The 27,718-nt window shown below is 43.3% G+C and overlaps 1 protein-coding gene and 1 long non-coding RNA gene across 3 annotated transcripts in view; one reads left to right on the plus strand and one right to left on the minus strand.

Annotated features, from left to right (window-relative positions):
- Nucleotides 1-1,039, minus strand: part of ano8b (anoctamin 8b) — a 117,691-nt gene extending 116,652 nt beyond the window's left edge. For both annotated transcript variants that reach the window (XR_011883287.1, XM_072244579.1), the window contains exon 1: nucleotides 425-1,039. Coding sequence is in view for 1 of the 2 variants with exons in the window: in XM_072244579.1 (XP_072100680.1) it covers nucleotides 425-539 (115 nt within the window). In the remaining variant the exon portion in view is untranslated. The remainder of the gene's footprint in view (nucleotides 1-424) is intronic.
- LOC140188372 (uncharacterized) lies at nucleotides 884-27,565 on the plus strand. Its single transcript, XR_011883288.1, has 3 exons — nucleotides 884-952; nucleotides 21,592-22,464; nucleotides 26,804-27,565. It is a non-coding gene; the product is annotated as an uncharacterized lncRNA (long non-coding RNA).
- Nucleotides 27,566-27,718: the final 153 nt, after the last annotated feature.

Raw genomic sequence — 27,718 nt, forward strand, 5'->3', positions numbered from 1 at the left:
CATCACGGAGTCACTGGGAGTCCGCAGTCCGAGATGATCAGACCCGCTCCGATCAATGTTATAATAAGTAAATACAGCTTTGAATTTGAAAACACACACTCGGCATCCCTCCTCCCCCCAAAAGGCTCGAATTTCTGCGGAAAGAAATAATCGGAGCCAATACCATTTGTCTCCTGACTGGGAATGCAGATGATCCCGTGATGCAAGGCAAGATCCCACCAAAGATGAGGGAGTCCCATGCCTCCTTTCATCAGTTTACCGCTGAATGTCGGGCAGACCCCGTCTCCTTCACCTTCCGCGACCAATGTACTTCATTTTTTTTGTGGCAAACTGAAAGAGGGATTCGCGTCCCCCCTCTGTCTCCCCCCAGTAAGCTGCAATGTGACTTTGCTCCTTTCCCGGAGAAACCCGCTTCTCCACTCACCCAGGACTCCAGCGGTGGCCGCCCGGTTCTCAGTCGCCTCTTCCATCTCCTCGGGCTGAGGTCGTTTGTCCCTCTCGATGCTCTCCTTGTCCGTTGCTTTCCTCATCTCCGGCATGTCCAGTTCTAGAGGAACGGATGCTGCTGCCTACACGGGTCGCATTGGGATGAAGGGGGGCGTGGGGTCTGTCTCTTAATACCCCCCAGCGCACCTCGTCCTTTGCTTTTTTTTAGCTTTTTGAAATGCTTGCGAGCTCTTACTGATCATAACCCCCCCTCCCTCCCTCCCCAACCACACTCTCTCACACACAAATACACACAGACACCAGTAAAGCACAGCAAGGCTAGAGGATAAAATGCACCAGCCGATTAATCATCCGGTTCATGTCCCCGCCCGAGCCTCGAACAAAGACAGAGAGAGGGAGGGAGGGAGAGAGGGAGGGGGGGGGGTGTTTGGGGAAATGAGTGACAGAGATTGACGGAAGGATGGATGGTCGGAGGAATGGCGATATTGTGAGACAGCTGACGCAGGTATTGTGTACAAATGAGCAAACAGGGCTAGGCAGAGGATATCATAGAGGTGACAAGCGACTGCTTGGCAGAGAGGGCGATGGGGCAGTAGCGTAGAAGGCGAAAGAAAAACTTAAAAACAGAGGCCGGGCCAAGTTAACTCACTCTCCGTCAGTAATGGAGGAGGTTAGGGAGAGAAGATGGGAGCCTTTAAACTGCAGGTTACAGATGTCTTGCCTGCTGTTAGAACAGTGGGCATCTGTTGGCGGTGTCGCCTCCGAGACACAAGTTGGTATTGAAGTTTGCATTAATTGGTCTGAGGGTGGAGCAGGACTGAGAGAGTGCTACAATGTTGGGGGTGGCGACCTTAAACAGATGGACCAGCTTGTCACTGATGTGGACATAATTCAAATGGCGCAAAGAAGAACGGGAGAGTTTCACTCTGTCTCCCCGACAACCTTTATTCCTGAATCAAGGATCCAGGAACAACAGTATCCGCCATTTACATTTACGTGGATCAGGAATTTGCTGTGGTGTGCTGGTCAGCGGGAATAACCTGCAACCCAAAACAACAACATTCAAAAATTATGAAGACTTAAGAATTATATAAAAAATAAAGTACAAGATTAAGATACAAGCTTGAGTGCTCGGTTGAGGGTGCTGATGCTTGTTTACTGGTGAGGATGAGGGAGGATTGTTGCCTTGCTGCTGCTTGTGCATGGGAGGGAGCGTAGGGGGACTTTGGGGTTCTAACACTTTAACTGTCATTCATTCTTTGGGGCACTCCTCTGCTTCATGGATGTCTGTGAAGAAAAAGAATTTCAGGATGTACCTTGTATACATTTCTCTGACATTAAATGTACCTATTGAAACCTATGGATTAAATGTGGGCAAATACATGAATATCAGCATATATTAACAATGTAAAGCAATAGATTGCAGTGAGGGAGTAGTCGCTTTTGGAACTGATAAGACTTTCCAGTTCATTAATTCTGTTGTATAGAATGGACATAGAAAGAAATATTTCATTTCTAGTCCTCTTTTCCTGCATCTAACCGATGTATCGGATCATTTGCCTTGTCATCTGCTGCCCCTCCATTAATATTCCTCACCAAGGAGAGAGATATCACTGACTATCATCATCGCATCATGTTTGAGGGACATTATTGAGTGGATATTGATGCTACATTTCTGTTTTACAAGTATCTTGTTAATACCATAAGACCATAAGATAAAGGGGCAGAATCAGGCCATTTGGCCCTTCAAGACTTATTGACCATTCTATCTTGGCTGATTTATTATCCCTCTCAACTCCATTCTCCTGCCTTCTCCCTGTAACCATTGACACCCTGATTAATAAAGAGCCTATCAACATCCACTTTAAATGTACCCAATGGCTTCGTCTCCATGGCTGTCTATGGTAATGAGTTCCATGGATTGACTGCCCACTGGCTAAAGAAACTCTTTTTCATCTCTGTTCTAAATGGATGCCCATCCATTCCTGCTAGTCCTAAACCTCCCCTCTATAGGTAACATCCTCTCCACATCCACTCTATCTAGGGCCTTCAATATTTTGTAAGTTTCATTGACATCCTATCTCATTCTTCTAAACTCCAGCAAGTACAGGGCCAGAGCTATCAAATGCTCCTCATATGTTAACCCTTTCTCTGGACCCTCTCCAATGCCAGCATATCTTTTCTTTGATATGGGGCCCAAAACTGCTCAGAATACCCCAAGTTTCATCTGACCAATGTCTTACAAAGCCTCAGCATAACATCGTTGCTTTTATATCCCAGTCCTCTTGAAATTAATGCTAACATTGAATTTGCCTTCCTAACCACCAACTCAATCTGCAAGTTAACCTTCAGGGAATGCTGCACCATTAAGGAGCAGTAGACCAGTGGAAACCATGGAGGGGAAGCAGTGAGAAAGGGTCTCACAGATCTCCTGTCGGAGTGAGGAGAAACAAAGCTGGCATACCTTGAAGAGACTTCGCAACGGAGTTGTAAAATGGAGACACAAGAGACTGCAGATGACCAAAACCTTAACAATTCCTCCCCCACCCCCAACAGATGGTGTTCAAACTACTGAGTTTATAGGACATAGAACAATACAGCCCAGTACAGGTTCTTTGGTCCACAGTTTTGTTCCAATCTTGAATTTCATCTGGCAGATTGTTGATTGCTTGCAATTCCAACATTTGCAGTGTTTTGTGCCTCTTCACAAATACAATATCTTGTTAGGTGCAAAGGGAAATGCTTCATCTGGAGTTGGGGGAAGAAGCTCCCACATCCACTTTCTGGCAAGAAGAGATAACAAGACAGCGACCCTGAGTTCGACTCTGTACAATCTTCTCCTAGCAACACGCACAAAATGCTGGAGGAACTCAGCAGGCCAGGCAGCATCTATGGAAAAGAGTAAGTAGTTGACGTTTTGGGCCAAGGCTCTTCATCAGGACAGTTCTAATGAAGGGTCTCAGCCCGAAACATCGACTGCTTACTCTTTTCTATAGGTGCTGTCTAACCTACCGAGTTCCTCCAACATTTTGTGTGTGTTGCTTTGGATTTCCAGCATCTTGTGTTTGTGAATCTTCTCCTAGAGAGCGTTTCATGCCACCTATGCTGCCCCTGCCCTGAGAGTCCTTGATGGGGCAGTGTACAGAGAGCTCTTCTGTGTATCCAAATGCATCTGATGGGAGAGTTACAAACATGAGGACATAGTTACAATATAAGGGGCCAGTCATTTAAAGCTGAGGTGTGCATAAATTTCTCCTCTCAGAGGGTAGTGAATCTTTAGAATTCTCACCTAGAGGGTGGTGGAGGCCAGATCATTAGATATATTTAGGGCAGAGACAGATAAATATGTGAAAGATCAAAGAATTAAAAGTTATGAGAGAGAAGCTGAGGCCAGCATAGATCAGCCATGGTCATATTAATAGTGGGGCAGGCTTCAGAGAATTGGTAGCCATCTCCAGCATATGTTCTTGTGTCCTTGAGCTAATTTTTAAAAATAACTTTATTTACTTACTTACAACATTCACAGCATTTTTAGATTAAAATGTGATCTTCACTGAACAGGATGCACACTACCCCGAGAGTGTTTGATGTGATGATGCAGAGGGAACTTTATTCTCTACCTAACTCATGAGAAATGGTCACAAAAAGCCAGTGGGGCCATTCCTATGCAAAGAAGGGTAAGACAAACCCGGCAACACACATAAAAGTTGCTGGTGAACACAGCAGGCCTGGCAGCATCTCTAGGAAGAGGTGCTGCCTGGCCTGCTGTGTTCACCAGCAACTTTTATGTGTGTTGCTTAAATTTCCGGCATCTGCAGAATTCCTGTTGTTTGCGTTTTTAAAACAAACCCGGTGTGGATTTGATACAACACACACAAAACGCTGGAGGAGCTCAACAGGCCAGGCAGCATCTATGGTACAGTCGACATTTCGGGCAGAGACCCCGAGCTTGCTGAGTTTCTCCGGCATTTTGTGTGTGTTGCTTGGATTTCCAGCATCTGCAGATTTTCTCTTGTTTGTGAATGAATTTGATGCTCTTTGTTAGATGTTTATCATTTGTTGGGATGGGTTGTTCTGCCCTCTTCTGGCTCTGTTTGGAATTGCCTTTCATTCTTGGTGCAAAGCAACAAATACTCAGCAAAATTCAATGGATCTGTCGTGGTGTAAACTGTACCCATGGCCACTGTTTTCTCTAAACTGCACGGGTGCTCCCATGTACATAGCCTTTGTTGCTGTGCAGCTGGAATTTTATTTTCTGTGATATTAATACAGTTTTGAAATTATGCTAATATAATTTTGAAATCTATATATGTGCCTAAGACTTTTTCACAGTACTGTGGTAATTTTATGTATTGCACTGTACTGCTTTGCCGGCTGGTGGTGTAGTGGCATCCACACTGGACTTGGAGGCGAGTGGTCCTTGTTTCGAATCCGGCCGGCTCCTTGCATGCTCTCCATCTGTCGAGCATCGAGCTAGCAACTTGGCCTTGTAACAAGCAGACAAATGCTAAGGAAATAGCAAGGTTGCCCCCTGATGCTCCACATGGGGATGAAAGGAACAACAACTGTACTCCTTACATAAAAAACTCAAATTTTCTGACATGGGTATGTCTGAATCTGTGGCACCCCACCCACCCCTTGACATGCCTACCCTACTACCTGCCCCACACCCATCGCCATTCCCAACATCCTTTGCTCCTGCTAGACTTACAAATTCACTCTCCACTCCACGTTGACAAATACAGTATTTTGCAAAAGTCTTAGACACCAAAATATAACAAAGTTCAAAGTAAGGTTTATTATCAAAGTCCATATTTGTTACCATATACAACCTTGAGATTTATTTTCTTGTGAGGCATACTCAGCAAATCTATAGAGTAGTAACTACAACAGATCAATGACAGAGCAACCAGAGTGCAGAAGACAACAAACTGTGCAAATGCAGATATAAGTAAATAGCAATAAATATGAGAACATAAGGTGTATAAGATGATGAGAAGCATTGATGGTATGGGTAGTCAGACGCTTTTTCCCGGTGCTGGAATGGCTAACACGAGAGAGCACAGTTTCAAGGTGCTTGGAAGTAGGTACAGAGGAGATATCAGGGGTAAGTTTTTTATGCAGAGAGTAGTGAGTGCGTGGAATGGGCTGCTGGTGACAGTGAGTGGAATCAGAAATAGGGTATTTTAAGAGACTCCTGGATAGGTACATGGAACTTAGAAAAATAGAGGGCTATGGGTAAGCTTAGGTAATTTCTAAAGTAAGTACATGTTTGGCACAGCATTGTGGGCTGGAGGGCCTGTATTGTGTTGTAGGTTTTCTATGTTTCTAAGATAATAAGATAAAGATTCCTTAAAATGAGATCATTGGTTGTAGGAACATGTCAATGATGGGGCAAGTGAGCGTAGTTATCCCCTTTTATTCAAGAGCCTGATGGTTAAAGTTGCTAACTCTTTCCACCTCTGATCCTCTGATGAGGTCCTGTTCATAGACCTCTGGTTTCCTTCTTCTGAAATCTACAATCATTTCCTTGGTCTTGCTGACATTGAGTGAGACGTTGTTGTGAAGACACCTCACAGCCAAATTTTCAATTTCCTATGTGCCTAAGATTTTTGCGCTGTACTGAATGTTAATATAATGTTGAAACACCCTGTCATTAATTATTTGTCATTGAATATAATCCATAAATATTCTAAATAATAAACATAGCACAACCTTTACTTTGAAACATTTTAGAGCTTCAACCTAGTTACAATTTCAATGTTTTAAGTTGCAACATTACAAATTGTAACAATAAACTCAGAATGGAAGTTGTAAGCATATAACAAAAATACATTTAAAGTGCCGCACGGTTTTCAGGTTGTGTGAAAATCCCCTACTCATAGGAATGGTTGGTCTGCACAACTGTTAAAAAAAAATTAGAGGGAACGTTGCCCATGGCCACAGGAATACAATATCTTCCACTTGTTACCATGGTAAAATGTCCAAAGGAATTTCACAAGAATAATTATTAAGTCTGACTCTGAGATATGGAAGATGATATTAAGACAAGTGATCAGAGCAGTGGGTATTTGAGAGCATATTAAAAGAGGTAAGAGAGTTAAGAGTTGGAGAGTTTTAGGGAAGGAATTCCAAAGACTGAATCCCAGGCAACTGAAAATAATCTGCCAAAGGCAGAACAATGAAAATCAGGGATTCACACATAGTCAGAATTGGAAGAAACACTCAAAACCTTCTACAGATGTACGGTAGAGAGCATTCTGACAGGCTGCATCACTGTCTGGTGCGGAGGGTGGGGGAGGGGGCTACTGCACAGGATTGAAAGAAGCTACAGAAAGTTGTTATATTAACCAGCTTCATCTTGGGTACTAGCCTCCTTAGTATCCAAGACATCTTCAAGGAACGGTGCCTCTGAAAGGCAGCGTCCATTATTAAGGAGCCCATCATCCACGATACGCCCTCTTCTCATTGTCACCATCAGGAAGGAGGTACAGAAGCCTGAAGGCACACACTCAGTGATTCAGGAACAGCTCCTTTCCCTCTGCCATCCAGTTCCTAAATGGACATTTAACCTATGAACACTACCTCACTTTTTAAAAGATATTATTTCTTTATTTGCCCATTTTTTATTTAATTATTTAAGATACTGTACATATATACTTACTGTAATTGACTTGCATTTTCTCTATATTGTCATGTATTGCATTGTACAGCTGCTGCTAAGTTAACAAATTTTATGACATATGCCAGTGATACTAAACCTGATTCTGATTCTGATCCTGACGTAGAAAACAGGAACAATTTGAAAGGGGTTTCAAAATCAGGGAGACCTGGGGTAATTTGTACACAAATACTTCATATCTCAGGTTAACAAAGGGCTTAATAAATCACATGGGATGTTGAACTTTATAAATAGCAGCAGAGACCATAAATGCCAGGAAATGAAGTTAAATCTTTATAAACCACAGGTTCTACCTCAGTTGGTGTATGGGGCTGTACTCAGCTCTGGGCACCACATCTTAAGAAAGATACAAAGGTTTTCTAAAGAGTTCAAAGGAGACTTAATAGAATAAAACCAAGGAAGAGGAAATTCAGTAAAATGGAGAGACGAGATAAACTGTGATTATTCTCTTTAAAGCAGGGATGTTTAGGGGGAAATTTAATCAACCATTTAATTTAAGATCATGAGAGGTTTCGATGTAGTAAAGAAGAAAAAAATTGTTTCCATTGGAAAGAGATCTGTGATCTGAGTTCATGGATGGAGGGGATTGGCAGTGGGATCAGGAGAAAGTGAGAAAAAAAGAATAGTTTGCATTTGGGACATGATCTGAATAGTGTGCTATTGCTCTATTGTTAACGAAAACGGATTCATTACAAGCTTTCAAAAGAATAAAGTCTTACAAAGTAAAAGAATTCTAGGGATACAGGGAAAGTGTGTGTGTGTAGTGGGGGGGAGGGAGAGAGGTGGAGGAAAATCTAGATCAGTTTAGAAGAGAGCTAACATGGTTGCAATGGTTAAAATTGCTTCTTTGAGTGTTGTACTAACTCTGTGATTCTATGATCTCAGAGGATTGTTGAGCTGCAGGAAGTTTTGAAGATAAAGGAGGGCAGTAGGTAGGGATTTCAAAACAAGGATAAGAATGGTTAAATTGATGTTCATATCTGCTAGAGCCAGCTGTCTAGGTTTTTTTTCAATTAGATGCCTGTGAAAGATCTTGGACAATACTACTGCATTAAAAGTGCTAGTGGAAGCAAACAAGCAGCTCTGATTTCAGCAATTTCTGTTTTATTCCTCTCTAATTAATACCTCCTCCCAGATACTTCTGTTATTATTTGCCCTGCTTCAATACCCACTCTCCCACAGCACCAGTGTTTGTATCTCTCAGCTTCTCCTCATCTCTATCCTATCACAGAACTTCGCTTGATTAAATCCTCTGCTGTTCTCACCTTTCCCTTGAGTATTGTTTCATTTCTAACTGTTTCCATTTCTGTTGAAAGTTAATCAAGCTGAAACATCAACTTTGTTCTTTCTGCATAGGTGCTGCCTGACTGGCTGAGTATTTTCAGCTTATTCTAATCTTAGCTGAAACAAAACAATGGATGCCAGCATAGCAGAGTCAGGGCTGAAGCTGACAATATCATCATCTTCTTTAAAGGGCAAAAGCATTCCAGGGGACGTCACAGGAGGTTTATTAATTGAGAAAAATAGTCCGAGAAGTGCTAGTGGTGGTGAGGTGGGTGAGAAGTCAAGACTTAAGGAGTAATTTCAAATAGGAGAGAGGGACGGAGATCTTTTTATTTCCTTTATTCGATTTTCAGATGCAAATGTGTTTGGGATGGCAAGTATTCAATGTCCATCTCTGATTGCCAGTGCGAAGGTGGTGGTGGTGAGCTGGCTTCCCAAGCTGCCTCACACTAACAGGTACAGTACATCTGAATGGCTTGCTAGGCTGTTTCAGAGAGATGTTCAGAGCTAACCATGTTTGCTGTCGTTTCAGCATCACTCATAGATGAGAATAACTGTATCCAAACACAAAATAGTGGTGACAACATGCTTGGATTTTCAGACAGCCTGCAGCAAAATTAAAACTCCGAGTTTGGGGCTAATAGATTGAGGATTGGCTAACAGACGAAAAACAGAGATTAGGAGTGAATGATTCATTTTTTGGTTGGGAGGCAATGACTATTGGGGCATAACTGCAATCAATGTTGGGACTCAGTTGTTCACTATCCATATCAAAGACTTGGACAAGGGGATCAAGTGTAGCATATCCAATTTTATAGAAACAAATGTGAGTTGTGAGGAAGATGCCACAAAGTCTCAGGGAGATGTTGCCAGGATAAGGGCAAGAATCTGGCCAATGGAACGTAAGTGGACAATAATAAGCTTGTTTGCTTTGGTGGGAAAAAAATTAAATGGAGTATTTTTAGTTTTAAAGATCTGGATGTCGTGGACACAAATCAAGGCAGTCAACAAGAAGGTGAAGCAAGCAACTAGAAAGGCAAATGATATATTAGACATTATCGCCAGTGTAAGAGTAAAAACATCTCATTGCAATCAACCATCAATCCAGTACTGAAAGTTATCCAATATCCTCTGCCCAGGATAGAGGATACTTTTACAAACTTTTCTGGAGGCAAACACTTCAGCAAAGTAGACTTAGCTGAGTCCTACCTAGATTTGTAATGAGAGTGTTTATCCTCATTACTGATCTTCAGCAATTATTGTTCATTTTCAATCCACAGACAGGCATTCCACTAACAGCAGCAGCACGAATGCAGAGATGGGGTCTGTTTCTTGGAGGACTCAATTACAAGCTCAAATTCAAAAGGACAACTAATCATGGAAATGCAGATGGATTGTCCTGTTTATGCTTGGAAAAGGAAATACCTGAAAAATGTGCGAAAGAGGACACTCCACTTTATGTATTCTCCCAAATGCAATCAAAAGTCTCCTTATTACGGCAGAGATGATCCAAAGGTAAATCTGAAAAGACCCCACACTGTCTCAGGTCTACATGGCCACCCAAAATGGCTGGAATGTGCAGCAGAAATTCCAGTTTCCCCGTTTTTACCAGCGCTGGGATGATCTTGCCCTTGACAGGGGTTGCCTATGTGGGGAATGAGAGTTGCTATACCACTCACGCAGAGAGCCAACATGTTGGAGGACCTACTGTACGTGCCGGTCATTTAGGCGGTCAAAATGAAAGCATTGCCCTAGAGCATTTTCTGATGGCCTGGGATAGATCTGCAGATCGAGCAGTTCACCATGCACTGTTCTGGATTCCAACACATCCAGAAGATGCTAAGAGTAGTGCCTCTCCATCCAGGGCCGGGCTTTAGGCAGGGCTAGGCTGGGCTGCAGCCCAGGGGCCAGAGCTGCAGAGGGGCCCAAAATAGGTAGCTATCATCATGGCGGACCAAAAAAAAATACGAGAGTGGAGCACAGAAAAGAAAAAATAAACAAGAAAAAGAGGACCGTGAGAAATAAGCGTTAAAAAAGACATTGAAATTGACAGAATTTTTTAAACCTGTTCTCGATGATGCAGCAGTACCATCGCTCTTGTCACAGTCTGAGACCAGTGGACAAACGGAGACTTGTTCAACAGCTAGCGCTAGCACCAGCGTTAGCACAGGACCACCGTCCTTGCCACAGTCAGCAGCTAACGTTGAAGAGGCAGAGAGCATGACTTTGGGATTCCCGACCACAGAGGCCTCTGAACAACCAAGTCGGGCCACCATTAATGTTAACGTTACCACTACTGAGGATCCTTACAGCACTGATCCTGCTCGCTGGGGAAAGGAAACGTTAGATGATTCAGTCCGAGCATACTGGGCTAAGAAAGGGCCGGAGTCCTGCCAGAATAAGGATGTGGATATCAATGCTTCGGAACAAGTATACAAACAGCAAAGATGTTTTTTCTCCAAATTTCACTTCAAACACAAGCTCATCAACGGTGAGTACATATCAAGGCGATGGCTCTATATTCCCCTTCCACCGGCTGTGTGTTTTGTTTTGCATGCCGCATCTTCAGTGATGGTATCTGTCAGTCCATCTTCCAAACTGGCTTTAGTGACTGGAAACATGCCGCTGAGCGCATAGGAGAGCATGAAAATAGCGAACACCACAGGAAAACGGCGGGAGAAGATGGCGGCGTGACGCAGCGTGCGCAGCCCCTCCGGTGAAATGATATCGTATTCGTTAAATAGGGTACCGTGCACAATTCTGATTTGATGGAGACAGCCATGAGAAGCATGGAGGAACATCTGGAAAAACTTCTGAAATGCCCAGTTCGCTGCCGCTGTTACCGTGCGATCGAGAACCTCCGGAGGGAAGGCCCCAAAGTCCTCAGCTTTGCCTGCTGCTGGCGGCCGGGGCAGGGGTCAAAGCGCTTGGCAGAGATGGTGCTCGGTGTCGGAGGGCTGGTCGGAGGCTCGAAGTTTTCAGATAACTCAGAGTCGGACTGTGGTCAGGCATGGCAGGGAGAGTTCTCTTCCTTCTCACGTCTGCTTGAGATGTGGGACTTTAGAGAGACTTTGAACTTTTTTTACCGTGCCCATGGCCTGTTCTTCATCAAGTTATGGTATTGCTTGCACTGTTGTAACTATATGTTATAACTATGTGGTTTTTGTTAGCTCTTCCGTCTTGGTCTGTCCTGTGTTTCTGTAATATCAACCCGGAGGAATATTGTATCATTTCTTAATGCATGCATTACTAAATGACAATAAAAGAGGACTGTGTGTCCTCATAATCTAAAAAAAATCTAAACGATACTGACCTACGTTACACTAGCGTCTGACAGTAGAAGAATAGATACAGAACTACAAAAACAGTTTGAGTCAGAGTGTGTCTACTAATAAGTGGTCTTTACTCTGCAAGCCACACAGCACAGCAATAGGGTAGTATGTGCTAGATCTCATTTTTCGAAAAGATTGTTGGAGTATTGTCAAGTTTACTAGTTTGCCATAGTGCCATCTCTCTTGGCCTTTTTGTCTCTCATTTCCATTTTACTTTCTCAGAACACACGGTTGAGAAAAATACCTAGATAAAAATACTTTGGCATTGTTTGAGAAATATAGCCTATGGTATGTGCAGCAATAGCTAAATAAAGATTTAAAATTGGGTACATCATACTTCGTCTTCCTCATAACTTTACTAAGCCAACTAAGCCTAGGTCAATTTCTGAGTGCTTTAGATGCTGTCCTTCAAACTAAGAATCTGCATTACTTTCTGTCCTTCCTCTTAAGGCCTGTAAGTTTATAGCCTACATATTGTACTAAGCCAATGTCTTGGTGCACAGCTTTGATATTTAGACCAGTATGACCTTTGCTCTTGTTCTTGCCTTCTTTTGCTTGGTACAGCAGCATTTTACGGTGTCGGCAGGGGCCCATCAGGGCCTCCAGCCCAGGGGCCCTGGCCCCACTAAATTGGGCCCTGTCTCCATTCCTGGAGATAGCCTGCATTGTCCTGGCAGAGGATTCATGTGGCTTTTGTCAGATCGTTCGTGGGCACAAATTTGTTGGTAGTAGTGGATGCAGATACAGCATGGCCAGAAGTCTTCCCAATAGCCTCCACTACAGCCTGGCACAGTGTTGATGTGTTAGGAAGCCTCTTCTCAAGGACAGGTGTTCCAGAACATTTAATCAGTTACCACTGACCACAGTTTGTTGCAGAACAGTTTGAACTGGCTAACTCAGGAGTACTGGCACTTCCTGTGTGGAACCATTTGCCTGCACAAAGAAATCCTTACAACGGTGTCTGTTCTTCATGCAGGGTTCTGCAATTCTTCCATTGTCCTCTTCTCCACTTCTCCCAAACTCCTGCAAGAAGACCCAAAACCAACCAACATTCTCCTAGAAATCTGATGCCGCCAATCTCTCTCAAATGTTCCATGGTAGCCTGCTGACCATGTTGTTATCAAGACCAACCTGACTGGCTGACACAACGTTCCTAAGTGGAGCAAATGACTCCTTATCTTAACAGAAACCAAAATACTACACTGTAAAGTTTGATTAGCAGAATACACTACATTTTACAGAAAAGCTACGGAAAATAAAATACTCAATAGCATAACTGTACCAATACGATAAAACATCTTCTTAACCAGGGTATTACAAATTCTCCCCCCCCACCCAAAAATAGTCATGCTCTCATGACTTTGTAAGGCTTTGGAACTTAACAATCTATTGTTAATAATACAGTATTCAAATAAATTTTGTGATTACAGGACCTCCAATCCATTTGTAAATGGAAATACCATGTCTCACCATTGGGATTGACACAACACTTTTCCCAGATGCATCATATACCAGCCTATCTGGAGGACTCCTGACTTTTTGACTCCTTGTGACTGTTTCTGTTTACTTGGGGATGCCTCACCCTGTCTATCAGTTGTACCAACAGGTTGTACCTTCTGGCAACTCAGTTCCTCCTGTCTGCACCCCCCCCCCCACCCCGATTGAACTCAGCTTTATCTCCAATGATATTTGAGCCCAGTTCCCCTTCACTGTCTAATATCATGTCTGGCTGTCCAATGATTGTCCTCCCCACTACATCCAGGTCTGGTCTGGAAGATTCATAAGCATCTTCATCAACTCTTGGGAAATTTCCATAAGATAAGGCATACCATATTCCCAAATATTTTTTCATTCTCTGAGACTATACACCATTCAGTGGGTTTCTCTTCAGGTCTTTCCACTGAAATCACACTGTCATCTGGCTTATCCTCAGCTTGTTGCCTTTCTTCTATTCTTTTGCAGAGTTCTTTTACTAGGTGTACGCTCCATATCAGGCTCTGGGTCAACATGCACTCCCTGCCCTAAGGGTAAGAGATGATTCCCTTGGAGAATTTTGACAGGACTATTCCCATCTTCTGGCTTCAACTGGAAAACTGGCAAATTTGGCATCTAGCTCTCCGCTATATAAGGCATAGAAACCCAGTGGTCGGCGGACTTATGCTTCCTTTGTAGTCCCAAATTTCTTACTAGAACTCTGTCTCCAGGGATCAGTAGAGACTACTTGAGTTTTGGATCATGTCTCTTCTTGTTTCCCTGGTTTTGTTTGGTAGCTGAAGCAGCTGCTAGCTCATAAACTTTTTGCAGTTCTTTCCTCATATCAGACACGTACTTGAGATACTTCTTCTGTGGCAAGTCCTCATCGGCAGTTCCAAAGCAAAGATCCACAGGCTTTGTGTCTGAACATCAAATAGTATGGCAAGTAGCCAGTGGCTTCATTCTGAGTACAGTTGTAGAAGGACACCAAATATCCAATATGCTGGTTCCACTTGCTCTCTTTGTTGGCATCCAGAGTTCCAAGCATGCCCAGCAATGTCCTGTTGAATCTTTCAGGCTGGAGATCATCTTGAGGGTGATATAGCATAGTCCTTGACTTCTCAACTCCGAGCTTGCTCATTCTTGTGGGAACAGGTACCCCCATTATAAGAAGACTCGTGGGAGCGTGCAAGGAAAGAAATGGAGAGAATTATTTGAAATCCTTGTCTGTCCACCTGGTGTTCAGAGCTGCTTTTGAGAAGGCGCAATTTCCTCCTAAGTGGGGCGATGAGCAGAAATGAGGAACTGTGTGGTACACCCAGTCTAAACCTGTCATGCTACGTCCTGGAGGAGTAGCTCGAGTGACAGAAATCCCCAAATGTGCCAGAGTGACATCGAGGTGGATGCTCCAGATGGTCAGGAAAAAGAGTCACACTTACCTGCAGGAGTGCTGGTGAGACCTGAACCGCTGAAACCTTCAGCTGCCCACTCGAACAGGATGAGAGTGATTGCCAGGAACCCCTCAGGAAGAGATGTTGCTGTCCAACATGGAATGCAAATTACACATCTTTTTCCTGTGACGATAGTGTCTAGTTTTCCGGTGAGGAAAACGGAAGAGAAACAATCTCCTGGATCATGGAATTTATAATAGTTTTTTAAAACGTTGAGTAAAGGTAGTGTTGCAGTTAGTGTCACACTTTACAGGACCAGTTTTCCAAAGATGTATGGGCTAACAGGTTAATTGATCACATCGGTGTCACTGGGGGTCACGGGCTTTTGGGCCAGTCGGGCCTGTTACCATGCTGTATCATTAAAGATAAAATATACATAATTTTATGTCCTGCTACAAAACAACAGAATTCATGTCATCTATGTCAGTTATAATAAATCTGATTCTGATTTTGAAAGGTGTAAAATTCTTAAAAGGGCTTATTACGTGTTGATCATATTTCCCTGCTGTGGAGTTTCGAAATGAGGCCACAGACTCAAAATGATAGTATGGCCATTTCGGACAGGAGTGAGGCCACGAGGGTGAGATTCCAATTAGCCTGTACTCTTGGGCTGAGTCAGAGGACCTTAGGGTTAAAGTTCAAAGTTCAAAGTATCAGGTTACAACAGTAACAACAACAATAATAATAATAACAATAATATCAGGTGATTTCAGTGGAACCGACCTATTGCAGATTGTAATTCTGGGGAACTTGTTTCCCCTGGATAGTGTATCCAGGAAACACAGTCTTTTAATAAGGCCTTGGGCAATAGTGACTGAGGTGACAAATTTCTTTACCCAGTGAGTAAACATTTGTAGAGGCTCAGTGCATTCAAGACACAGAATTTTAATATAATTTTGGATCCAAGGGAAGATAGGGAGATTGTGTGGGGCTGTGGAGCTGAGGTGGAAAATTGACCATAATCTTGCTAAATGTCTGTTTCTTATGTTCTAGCCCAGGTTAGATAGGTTTTGCCCATGAAGGCTTTGTCAGACCAGGTGTGTTTTTGATACGATAATCTGCCAGCTCTGAGGTCACCATATATTCTTGTATACCAAATACAATTTTTAAAAATGTAATTAATCGAATTAAAGTTAAAGATTTAATTCAGAAGTGCGAGCCTTGTAACTGAAATCCTGAGGCACTACAAAATCCACTGCACTGCTGCTTAAAGGACCAAAACATTTCCTTCAGCCTTTTGAAAAGTTGACACCATCCAAGACAAAGCAGCTGCATGGTTGGTTAACGAAGGACATTGGAAATGGAATTGGAATTGGTTTATTATTACCACATGTATTGTGATACAGTGAAAAGCTTGCCTTGTGTACTGCTCATACAGATCAAACCATTACACAGTACGTTGAGGTAGAAGAAAGTAAAACAGTAACAGAATGCAAAATAAAGAAAAGTTACCAGAGAAAATGAGTGCAGGTAAACAATGAGGTACAAGATAATAATGAGGTAGATGGTGAAGTCAAGGGTCTGTCTTGTTGGACTAGGGAATCATTCAATCAAAAATTCCAGTGGTTGGAACTGAAATCGATGAAGATGTGGTTTTGTGTGGTGGAGTAACTTTGGATATGAGCAAAAGGACAGAGTTGGAAGAGCTTAGAGATCTTCAGTGACTGTAATGCTAAAGGGAGAGAGACCATGGAATATGTAGCCTTAGTGATGTCAAGAATACAGGGAAAGAAAGTTAGCTGAGGACTGTAATCGCAAGTTTGTGAACAGTGTGGTGCTACCTGTCTCTATGGGAAGAGATAGTAATGGAATAGTAGCTGGGAACCGCAGTCTGTAGTGGACTAGTCACCCATGATAACATCAGATGATCTGCCTTCCCAATTTTAACTGGAGAGGCTCTTCCCCTACCAGTCCTGGCTAGTAGGCAAGCTATGTGATAATGGGAGTCAGTGGAGAAGATGTGAGTATTGAGGGAATGCAAAAACAGATTTCACCCCTTCAGATAATATTGTATAAGATCAGTATTAAAGGATCCTAAATTACAGCCACTTCTAGATGTACCATTCATAAAAGACTGCTACTCTCTGCAGTATAAACTAGGACTGTTATTCATAAACATGAGAAATTCTGCAGGGACGCTGGAAATCCAAAGCAACACACACAAAATGCTGGAGGAGCTCAGCAGGTCAGGCAACATCTATGGAGATGAATAAACAGTCGACATTTTGGGCCAAGACTCTTCTTCAGGACTGAAAATGTAGGGGGAAGATGCCAGACTATAAAGATGGGGGAGCGGGAGAAGGATAGCTAAAAGGTGATAGGTGAAGCCAGGTGGGTAGGAAAGGAAGAGGGCTGGAGATGAAGAAATCTGATAGGAGAAGAGAGGAGACCTAGGGGGAGGTGATAGGCAGCTGAGAAGAGGTAAGAGGACAGAGTGGAGAATAGAAGAAGAGGAGAGGGGGAGGGAAACACTTTGTTAATGGAAGGAGAAATTGATGTCCATGCCATTAGGTGAGAGGCTACCTAGATGGAATATAGGAGTATAAGAGGTTCCTCCTCCACCCCAAGGGTGGCCTCATCATGGCATAAGAGGCGGCCATGGACCAACCCGTCAGAACAGGAAGGGGAATAGGAATTAAAATGTTTGGCCACCAGGAAGTTCAGCTTTTGGCAGATGGAGCGGAGGTGCTCGATGAAACGGTCCCCCAATTTACAATGGGTCTCACCAGTGTGGAGGAGGCCTCATTGGGAGCACCGGACACAACAGATAACCCCAGCAGATTTGCAGGCCTCACCTGGAACGAACGTTTGGGGCGCTGAATGGAGGCAAGGGAGGAAGTGAATGGACAGGTGGAGCATTTTGGCTGCTTGCGGGGATAAGTGCCAGGAGGGGGATTAGTGGGGAGGGACGAGTGAAGAAGGGAACCATAGAAGAAGCGATCCCTGCAGAAAGTGGAGAGAGGGGTGGAAGTAAAGATGTGCTTGGTGGTAGGATCTCTTTGGAACTGCTGTTCTCTGTAATGTACCTTAGAATGATGATACAGTTCAGTCAGGATGGTGAGTGAGTGAAGAAAAATCTGCCGGGTGTGGTACTCCCATGCACCTCAACCCCTCAGCGGTGGAGTAGCCTGGATGGGTAACTGTAGAACTGAAGAGCATGGGACATGGTGCACGTAGATGGTACATGGTACATCAGAATCAGAATCAGGTTTATTATCAACGGCATGTGATGTGAAATTTGTTAACTTAGCAGCAGCAGTCAAATGCAATACATAATCTAGCAGAGAGAGAAAAATAATGGTAATAATAATAAATAAAGTAAAACATAATAATAAATAAACAAGTAAATCAATTATGTATATTGAATAGATTATTGAAAATGTGCAAAAACAGAAATACTGTTGTGACGAGAGTACACATAGATTAAGATGTTAGCTGTCCTGTGCTGGCACCAGCGGGATCAGCAGTTGGTCTGCCACCTGTCTTCAGGAGAAAGAGAGATAAGGAAAACAATGGAGCAGCATTTGGAGATGTTAATGAAGGGACGGAAGGAGAGCTGTCAAGATCGGCTCCCCTTTGAACCCTGAACTGTTTGAAGTGATGGACAGGCGATACCCCAGCAGGGGGATAAAAAGGGACAGGTTCGCTAAGGCGACGCACACGACACCACGAGGTAACGAGACCCTGGAAGTGGTGCGCCTCCCACAAGTCGGTGGGAGTTTTGGAGGGCGGATCGCGGGACCAAGCTATAGACGCACAGGGTGGAAAGGTACGATCAGCGGGAACCTGGTGTGTGTCCGCCCTTGCCTGGGTGCCAGGTTCACCGCAGAGAAATGATCGTATCTGGAAATGGAGGGGTCACAGCCGGTGACCTCAGAAGACATCACAAAGGGCTCACCGGAAAGCTGACTGCGAAGAATATCGAAGGTCTGTGTGGAAGCCGTTTGAATATTCATTCGTTTTTGCTCTCTCTCTCCTTCCCCCCACTGTCCATCGCCACGGCAGTGATTACTGTGAACTGAACTGAACTCAGTTGAACTGAACTTTGCGTCACTTTGAAACTGGTCATTTACCCCTAGACGACGATAGAGCTTGATTGATCCTGTTATCTTAATTCTGTGTACATGTGTGTTTATCATTGCTGAACTGTTGCATTTACTATCCTTTTGATTAGAGTACTGTGTTGCTTGTTTCTTTAATAAAACTTTCTTAGTTCCAGTAATCCAGACTCCAACTGAGTGATCCATTTCTGCTGGTTTGGCAACCCAGTTACGGGGTACGTAACAATGTATATTAAAAAAAGTGAGGTAGTGTCCAAAGCTTCAAAGTCCATTTAGGAATCAGATGGCAGAGGAGAAGGACCTGTTTCGGAATTGCTGAGTGTGTGCCTTCAGGCTTCTGCATCTCCTACCTGATGGTAACAGTGAGAAAAGGGTATGCCCTGGGTGCTGGAGGTCTTTAATAATGGATGCTGCCTTTCTGAGACACCGCTCCCTGAAGATGTCCTGGGTACTTTGTAGGCCAGTGCCCAAGATGGAGCCGACTAGATTTACAACCTTCTGCAGCTTCTTTCGATCCTGTGCAGTAGCCCCTCCCCACCTCCATACCAGACAGTGATGCAGCCTGTCAGAATGCTCTCCATGGAACAACTACAGAAGTTTTTGAGTGGTACACGGTACACGTAGACGGTACATGGTGCAGCCAAGGAGTTCCAGTGCTGCAGGGAATGAATGTTTGGTCTGGATTGGGATGCCAGTCACATGGACTACTTTGTCTTTGATAGCGTCTTTAATCATCTTAAAGAAATGTTTGAGTCCTTTAAGCATTGCTCCATTTGGTTTTAATTCTGACCATTTCCAACAAGTGCCCTTCTCCTGACGTTTCATCCATTTGCTGATCACTGAAATGGTTGGAACTTGGCTGATTGGAGCAGCTTTCTAAAACAGAAATCCCTGGTTCTATTTGTGGCTTCCTGTTTTGCACTTGGGATAAAAAAAAAGCCCTCACTGCAGTCTGCATTAGCTTTGACACTCCCAACGAGACGGGCTGTGTTTACTTAGCATCTCCCATACCGGTTATTACCTCAGAGCTAGCAATCAAAAGGCAAGAGGTGTTGTTTTGATTTTAGTAAACATTGACTTGAGGAAGAGATATTTTCTTGGGAATGTTGGTGTTGGCCACTGTTCAGGCCCGTTTCATTGTTTGTGCTTCAAAAGCAGAGATCCACCATCCCGTTGTGTACCTCAGGGACAGGCTGTCCTTCCATCACTGTCACCTTCTGTACGAAGCTAAGCTTCTTATCTCCCTGCACAGCATGCTGGGTCAGATGTGGTACACCAACCCGAAGGGCCTCTGTCTGTTCATACGCTTGGATTTATGAAAGGAAAGGCAGGTTTGTCAGAGACATTTTGATATTGTAATGAGGAGATACCACAGGGGGGAGGGTACATTTGTACTTTCAGTAGGCCTTCAATAAGGTGCAGAGAACAATCTGGTGTGGGAACGGAGCAGGTGGTAAAGCCATGGAGTAATACAACGTGGAGTGGGCCGTTTATCCACACTGAGGGAAATGGATGTTTCAGGTTGAGTCCAGATGAAGTGTGTCTGGCTGAAATGTGTCAAACGGCCATTTCCTTATAGATGCTGTCCAATCCACTGAGCTCCTCCAACAGTTCACGTCTAGAGCCAGATTCCAGTACCTGCAGTCCCTTGTGTCACTCTTTACAAGCTGCACACAAGCGGTTATTCAAGGAAAGGGGGATTGCGGTGATAAATTAGCATGAATATTGGAATGCCTACATAGAGTGGAAATGGAGAGATTATTTCGCATAGCAGGGGAGTCTAGGACTAGAGGGCACAGCCTCAGAATGCATTTGGAACAGAGATGAGGAGGAATTCCTTCAGACAGAGGGTGGTGGAAATATGGACTTAATTACCACACGGCTGTGGAGGAGAAGTCATTGGTATATTTAAAACAGAGGTTGACAGGTTCTTGATTAGTAAAGGTGTCAAAGGTTACAGGGAGAAGACAGGAGAATGGAGCTGAAAGGGATAATAAATCACCCATAACGAAATGGCTGAGCAGACTCAATAGGCCAATTGGCCTAATTCTGCTCCTATATCTTACAGTCTTTTGGACTGCAGGTTGCTTAGCTGGGAGAAATCAGAGAGAAGGAAGAAGTAAGTTAGTTTTAGCCTATGAGGCCGTGGCTGAAGTGTGCTACATGGACCGGTGTTGGGGGCAAGAGTGGTTCGCAATCTTTACCCATGATTTGAATGAGGGGGATCAAGTGTAATATATCCAAGTCTGCTGAAGAAGTGGATCCAGGTGACAGCTTAGGTTGTCAGGCGGATACACTGTCAGGTTGAGAGGCTGCAGGCAGGTGTGTGAATGGGTAGAGAAATGGCAAATGGAAGATAATGTTGACAAATATGAGGTAGTAAAAATAGGAGAACTTTGTTTTTAAGCATTGAGGGACTGAAGAGTCCTGGCCATAGATTCATAGAATTGGACAGCATTGTTCCCTTAAAGTGGTCACTCATGTACTTAAGGTGGGGAGGAAGGCACATGGATCTCAGGTCGGGACATAGCTCCAGGGTGTTCTCTTGACAGGGGTGTCCAAAACCTGAGATACTGTCTTGAAGTAAGGATTTGCCCACTGAGGACTCTGATGAACAGATATTTCTTCACTCCAAGGATGGTGAACCTTGGGAATTCTCTGTCAAGAGGTCTGATTCATTGAGGATATTCTCATCAGACATGGACAGATTTTTGGATACTAATTTAATCAAAATTAGTGCAGGAAATTTACCCTAGGGTAAAACTTCAGCCAGAACTTATTTAAATCAAAGTCAATGTAAAATTTATTATCAAAGTACTTATTTGTTACCATATACTACCTTGTGATTCATTTTCTTGCAGGTATTTACATAATAGTAAAAAAATACAATGGAATTAATGAAAAACTCTACATAAACAAGAGCCGAGCCGATTGGTGAGATTGAGAATGATTTCGGGCTGGGCGGCCCAAGTGTATCGCGGTGCCGGGCTCCGTGTCCCAGAGCAAGGCACTACCTTGGACATTTGAAACGCCAGCACAGATAGACTGGAAGCCCAAGTGTTGGGAATGGAGGCAAAGGGTTGGTTGATTTCACTGGCTCTCCTATGAATGTTCATTCTTTCTCCGCGGTGCCGAGGCTGTGAACTGATCCGGCTGCTGAACTGGGGCCGAGGCTTGGGCCTACTCCAGCTGCTGCAGGAGCGGATATGGGGACTCAGTCTCGTTCGGAATGATGTTAACTGGCTTCTATTGTTTCCATGAATTGTGCTTTGTTTTCCTCTCTCTTTCCCTGCACACTGATTTTTGGTCTGTCTTTTTTAAAAATTGGGTTATTTGGGTTTCTTGCTTTGTGGCTTCCATGTCAAAGTGTATAATTTATACATTCTTTGATAATAAATGTGCTTTGAATCTTTGAACCTTTGAATGAACATAAGCCCAGCGGAATCACTTCTAAGGGCAGAAGTAGGGGCAAAAGAGGGTGACAGCTGCCTTAAAACCAGTTGCTTCGGGCAGATGGGGCTCGTCAGCCGTGGTTGGCAGCTCATCTAGGAGAAGAAAAGCTCTGATCTCAAACCTCCGCTGCCATGGGGAAGGCTTTGGAAGTAAACTCCGGAGCTGAGTCCCTAAGGCAGTCCTACATTGCTTTCAACCATGATGCAATTTCTGCAACACCACCGGTGCCAAACTGCGTCAGTCTTTGCCATTCCTTTGGACTCATCAGATGTGTGGAGAGGGTGAGTCTGCTACATGGGCAACAGCTTGCTCTCCATTTTATACTTGCATAACAAGTAGACGGCAAGGGTGCAACTTTTATGGTCGACCTGACCAACAGAGGGCCTCAAGGTACACAAGACAGACTGATAATGTGCAAAAGAAGACAAACCATGTGACTTAAAAAAATAAATAAATAATATTGGAAACCAAAGTTGTAGAGTCCTTAAAAGCAAGACTGAGGGTTGTGGAATCAGTTGAGAGTTGTGGTGAGTGAATTTATCCTTGCTGGGTCTGCAAGTTGCTGGTTGTGAGTTAATAATTGGTAGTTGGTTTATTACTGCCACATGTACAGAGGTACATTGAAAAATTTGACAGATCAATTTATGCCATCAGTAAATTAAGTTAGTGCAAGGGCAAAGCAATAATAGAAAGCAAGACTTAATGTTAGACAGAAGAAGCAAAGATCTGCCTCTGAGTCTGTTTCTTCTCAGGTCTTGGGCTGTGGAGGTAGGCGGAAGAACAAGGGAGATGGCTAACATGTCAACAGTGGAGAAAGAGCTGGTGACTATTGTAAAGAATGGAATAACAGGGCAATAGAAAAACATCAACAGAATTCAACAAATGCAACATGGATTTCTGCAAGAGAAATTATGTTTGATAAAACTACCTCAATATTTTGAGGATGTAGCAGTGTTGTATGTGGATTTTCTGAAAGTCCCTCATAAAAGCTTAGTGCACAAGATTAACGCATACGGCTTGGGGAAAGATCTATTGGCTTGAAATAAATATTGATTAGCAGAAAGGAAACAGAGAAAGCTCCTTTTTAAAGATAGGTAGTGTCAGTGCTTAAGCCTCAGCTAACGGTGATTTGAATGGGGGAATCACATGTAGCAGTTTGAAATTAATTGATGACACTAATTGGGGCTGGGTGAGATTGTGACTTGTGAAAATTGAGCGAGTGTGCAAAAAGTAGCAGAAGCAGTGTCGTGTGGATAAATGTGAAGTTATCAGTTTAGTGGGTAAAGCAGAAAGACAGTATGATTTAAATTGTGTTAGATATACAAAATCAATTGAGTGCTGGTGTGCAAAGTGAAGTGAGTGTCCTTGTACACCTGTCAAAAGTTCAAAGTAAATTTTATGATCAGAGTACATATATGTCACCACATACAACCCCAAGATTCATTTTTCTGTAGGCACTATCAGCAAGTTTATAGAACAGTAACTATAAAAGGATCAAGGAAAGACAAACCAGGAGACAAAAAACTGTGCAAATACAAACATAAATAAATAGCAATAAATCACAAGGAAATGAAATAACAAGATAAAGTGAATTCATTAGTTCTGGGAAACTTCTCAATGGATGGGGAAGTGAGAGTAGTTATCCCCTTTTGTTCGAGAACCTGATGGTTGAGGGGTAGTAACTGTTCCTGGACCTGGTGGTGTGAGTCCTGAGGCTCCTGTATCTTCTACCTGATGGCAGCAGCGAGAAAAGAGCATGGCCTGGCTGGTGAGCATATACCTCTGACGATGGATGCTGCTTTCTTATAGCAGTGTTTTGTGTAGATGTGCTCAATGGTTGGGAGGACTTTACCTGTTATGTACTGGGTCAAATCCATGACCTTTTGTAGGATTTTCTATTCAAAGGCATTGGTGTTTCCATACCAGGATGTGATGCAGCCAGTCAATAAACTCTCCACTACACATGATAGAAGTTTGTCAAAGTTTTAGATGACATCCCAAATGAAAGTAAAGTTACAGGTCCAGCAAGCAGTGAGAAGGCAAATGGTTCGTTGGCCTTCATACTGATTTGAGAATAAGAACAAAGAGTTCTACTACAATTATACAGCCCTTGGTGAGACAACATCTGGAATATTGTGTGCACATTGGGTCTCTTTATCTAAGAAAGCATATTCTTGCCATAGAGAGAATGCAACAAAAAATCACCACTGATTCCTAAAATGGTGGGACTGTTGTAGGAGGAGAAATTAAGAGAGTTAGATTCACATTCACTGGAGGTTGGGGAAGCGAGAGGAGATCTAATTGAAACTTGTGAAGTTCTGACAGGGTTAGATAGTTGCTTAGGTAAGGGATGTTTCCATGGCTGCAATAAGGGGTAACAGGTCTGGTTGCAGAGTTGGTGATTTGTTAGTGAGATGGAGAGAATTTCTTCACTCAAAGGTGGTACAGGTGTGGAAATCACTACCACTGACACTATACAGGCCAAGTCACTGACCGTTTTAAGAAGGAGAAGGATGAATTTCTAGAAATAAAGGACATCAAAGGGTTGAGGAGAGAATGGAAATATCATACAATATTGAGATAAAGGAAGGATCATCTTTTACAACTTTGCCACCTTCAGTGAGATTCCACCATCAGATACAGTACATATTCTCCTTCTCTCTCCTCTTGGCATTCCAAAGGGATCAGTCCCTTTGCAATCCCTTCATCTTCAGCAAACACTCCCCTTCTCGCAACACTTTTCCTGACATTGCAGGAGATGAAAGACCTGTATTCTTAACTCCCCCTGTTCCTGTCATCTAAGAACCCTTACTCCAGGTGAAGCTTGCACCTTTTCCAATCTAGTTACAGCATTCAGTGTTGACCGTGTAGTCTTATCTCTGTTGGAGAAACCAAATGCAGACTGAGTGAATACCTTAAAGAACAGTCCACAGGGATGACCTTGAGCTTCTGTTTTCCTGTCACTTTAATTCTCTATCATAACCCCACCTATCTATTTGTAGCCCCTTGCACTGCTACACTGCTGTAAAAAGATCCAAAATAAGCTTGAGCTTCCTCTGGATAAGTTGCAGCCTTCCTGATCCTGTAACAAACTGAGTAATTTCAAGTGACTTATTTCCTTTGTTTGTGTCAGAATTGCCCAGTTCCTCTGAAGGTTATCCATCTATGGTAGTAACTCAATTTTTCTCTCCCCTGTAGCTGCCTGATACCTGTAAAATTAGTCAGCTCCATCATGGGTGCTAGCCTCCGTAGTATCCAAGGCATCTTCAAAGAGCGGTACCTTAGGAAGGTAGTGCCCATCATTAAGGACCCTCACCACCCAGGACATGTCCTCCTCTCATCGTTACCATCAGGAAGGAGATACAGAAGCCTGAAGGCACACATTCAGTGATTCAGGAACAGCTTCCCTTCTGCCATCCGATTCCTAAATGGACATTGAACCCATGAACACTACCTCACTACTTCTTTTTCTAATTTCTGTTTTTTTGCACTACTTATTGTAATAGACATACAGTCTACATACTTATTGTACAAATGTTTGTAATTCAGTATTGTTTCTCCATACTTATCAAGTATTGCATTGTAGTGCTGCCGTACAGTTAACAAATTTCATATGTTGATGATATTGAAACTGATTCTGACGGGCATTTCTATCTCTTTGCATTTACCATGTTACTTTGTACTTTGTTAGTTTTCATTTTCTTCCTCTCCCTGATATCCCTCATTGACCATTATACCAAAAGCCTCAGATTCAGAATCATATTTATTTACCAGATGTGCACCAAAGTATTCATCGACGACTTATCACCACAACAATCCTGGTCTCACCCTGTCAGACGGATCACTGGGGACCTGAGTCACCCCAACCACAAACTGTTCCAGCTACTACCATCTGGGAAACTGTACCACAGCATTAAATCCAGGACCGACAGACTCCGGGACAGTTTCTTCCACCAGGCCAACAGACTGATTAATTCACACTGACACAATGGTATTTATAGGCTATATTGACTGACCTGTTGTACATACTGTTTATTGCAAATTACTATAATTTGCACATTGCACGTTCAGCTGGAGGCGTAACATAAAGCTTTTTATTCCTCATGCATGTAAGAAATAAAGTCAATTCAGTTCAGTCCTCTGGTCCTACACATGCTCTCCTATCTCTGCACCTTTTTGACAGAAACAGATACCACAGTAGTGTAGCAGTAAGTGTAATGCTATTACAGCTGAGGGTATAAGAGTTCAGAGGTCAATCCCAGTGTTCCCTGTAAGGAGTTTGTATATCCTATGTGTGAGTTTTCTGCAGGTGCTCTTGTTTCCTCCCACAGTCCAAAGACGTACCAGTTAGTAGGTTAATTGGTCATTGTAAATTGTCCTGTGACCAGGCAACAGTTAATCGAGTGTTGGTAGCCTATTCCGTGTTGTATTTCAAAATAAATAAGGAAAAATAAATAAAGCTAACTTATTGACAGATCTATCAGACTGATTAAGTAGTTGAAGGGGGAAATGTTACTAGATTATGCTGATAAAGCAGGAGAGGAGGGCAAACTGGAATGCTTTTTGAGTCCTGCCGAATGGGTTTTGGCCTGAAATATTGACTGTACTTTTTTTCCATAGGTGCTGCCTGGCCTGCTGAGTTCCTCCAGCATTTTGTGTGTGTGGCTCTTTGTAGCCTGAGATGTCAAGTGTTCCATCAGGCTTGGTGAGCAGAGCACTCTTCGCTGAGGAGCTGGCTGAAGAGAGCATCTGACAGAGTCAAGGACCAGGATAGGGTGTGGATGCAAGGTTAACTAACCTTCAGGACTGTGTGGGAGGAAGAACAATTAAATGCTGTCAGGAGGGAACAAATATGGAGGAAGTAAAGTGAGAAAGAAATTAAATGGATCTGTTCACCTCTGATGATCAAGGACAAGAAGACTGGGTAGAAGAAACATGCTGAAGATATCAGGAGCAACAATCCTAGAGGCCAACCATCACAGGGAAGTGGTTAAACCCCCAAGTCTGGTGGTTGGGGAAGCCCCTCAGTTTGAACCTGACCACTTCACAAGTGTGTGGGTAACATGTGCCAGCTTAGCAGATAAAGTACATCTAACAGGGCATGGTAAAATAGTTCGTGTCACGCGGCTTAATAAAGATGTGTGGAAATAGAACTCTGGTGAGTGATTATTTGCTTGGAAGTGTTGTCACTGTGAGAGAAAGAGAGAGACAGAATCAGAGGGACAGACAAAAAGACAGACAGACAGAGACAGAGCGAGAGAGAGGGAGGAAGAGAGAGAAACTGAGAGACAGAGAAAAGAGAGAGGAGAGATAGATGGACAGTCAGACAGAGACAGACAGACAGACAGAGAGAAAGAGAGAGAAAGAAAGAAGGAAAGAAAAACAAAGAAAGAATAAGGCCGGCTCAGTGAAAGCTGAGAAACTGCGGTGAATTGACAGGTAGCCAAGCAAGCAGAACAGCAGCAGGAAGCCAGGGAATAATAGCTGATTTAAAAATGGAATGTGGCAATTCCTGGGAAATTATTGTTTATGAAT

This window comes from Mobula birostris, chromosome 26, assembly GCF_030028105.1.
Source record: "Mobula birostris isolate sMobBir1 chromosome 26, sMobBir1.hap1, whole genome shotgun sequence".
Lineage (NCBI taxonomy): Eukaryota > Metazoa > Chordata > Chondrichthyes > Myliobatiformes > Myliobatidae > Mobula > Mobula birostris.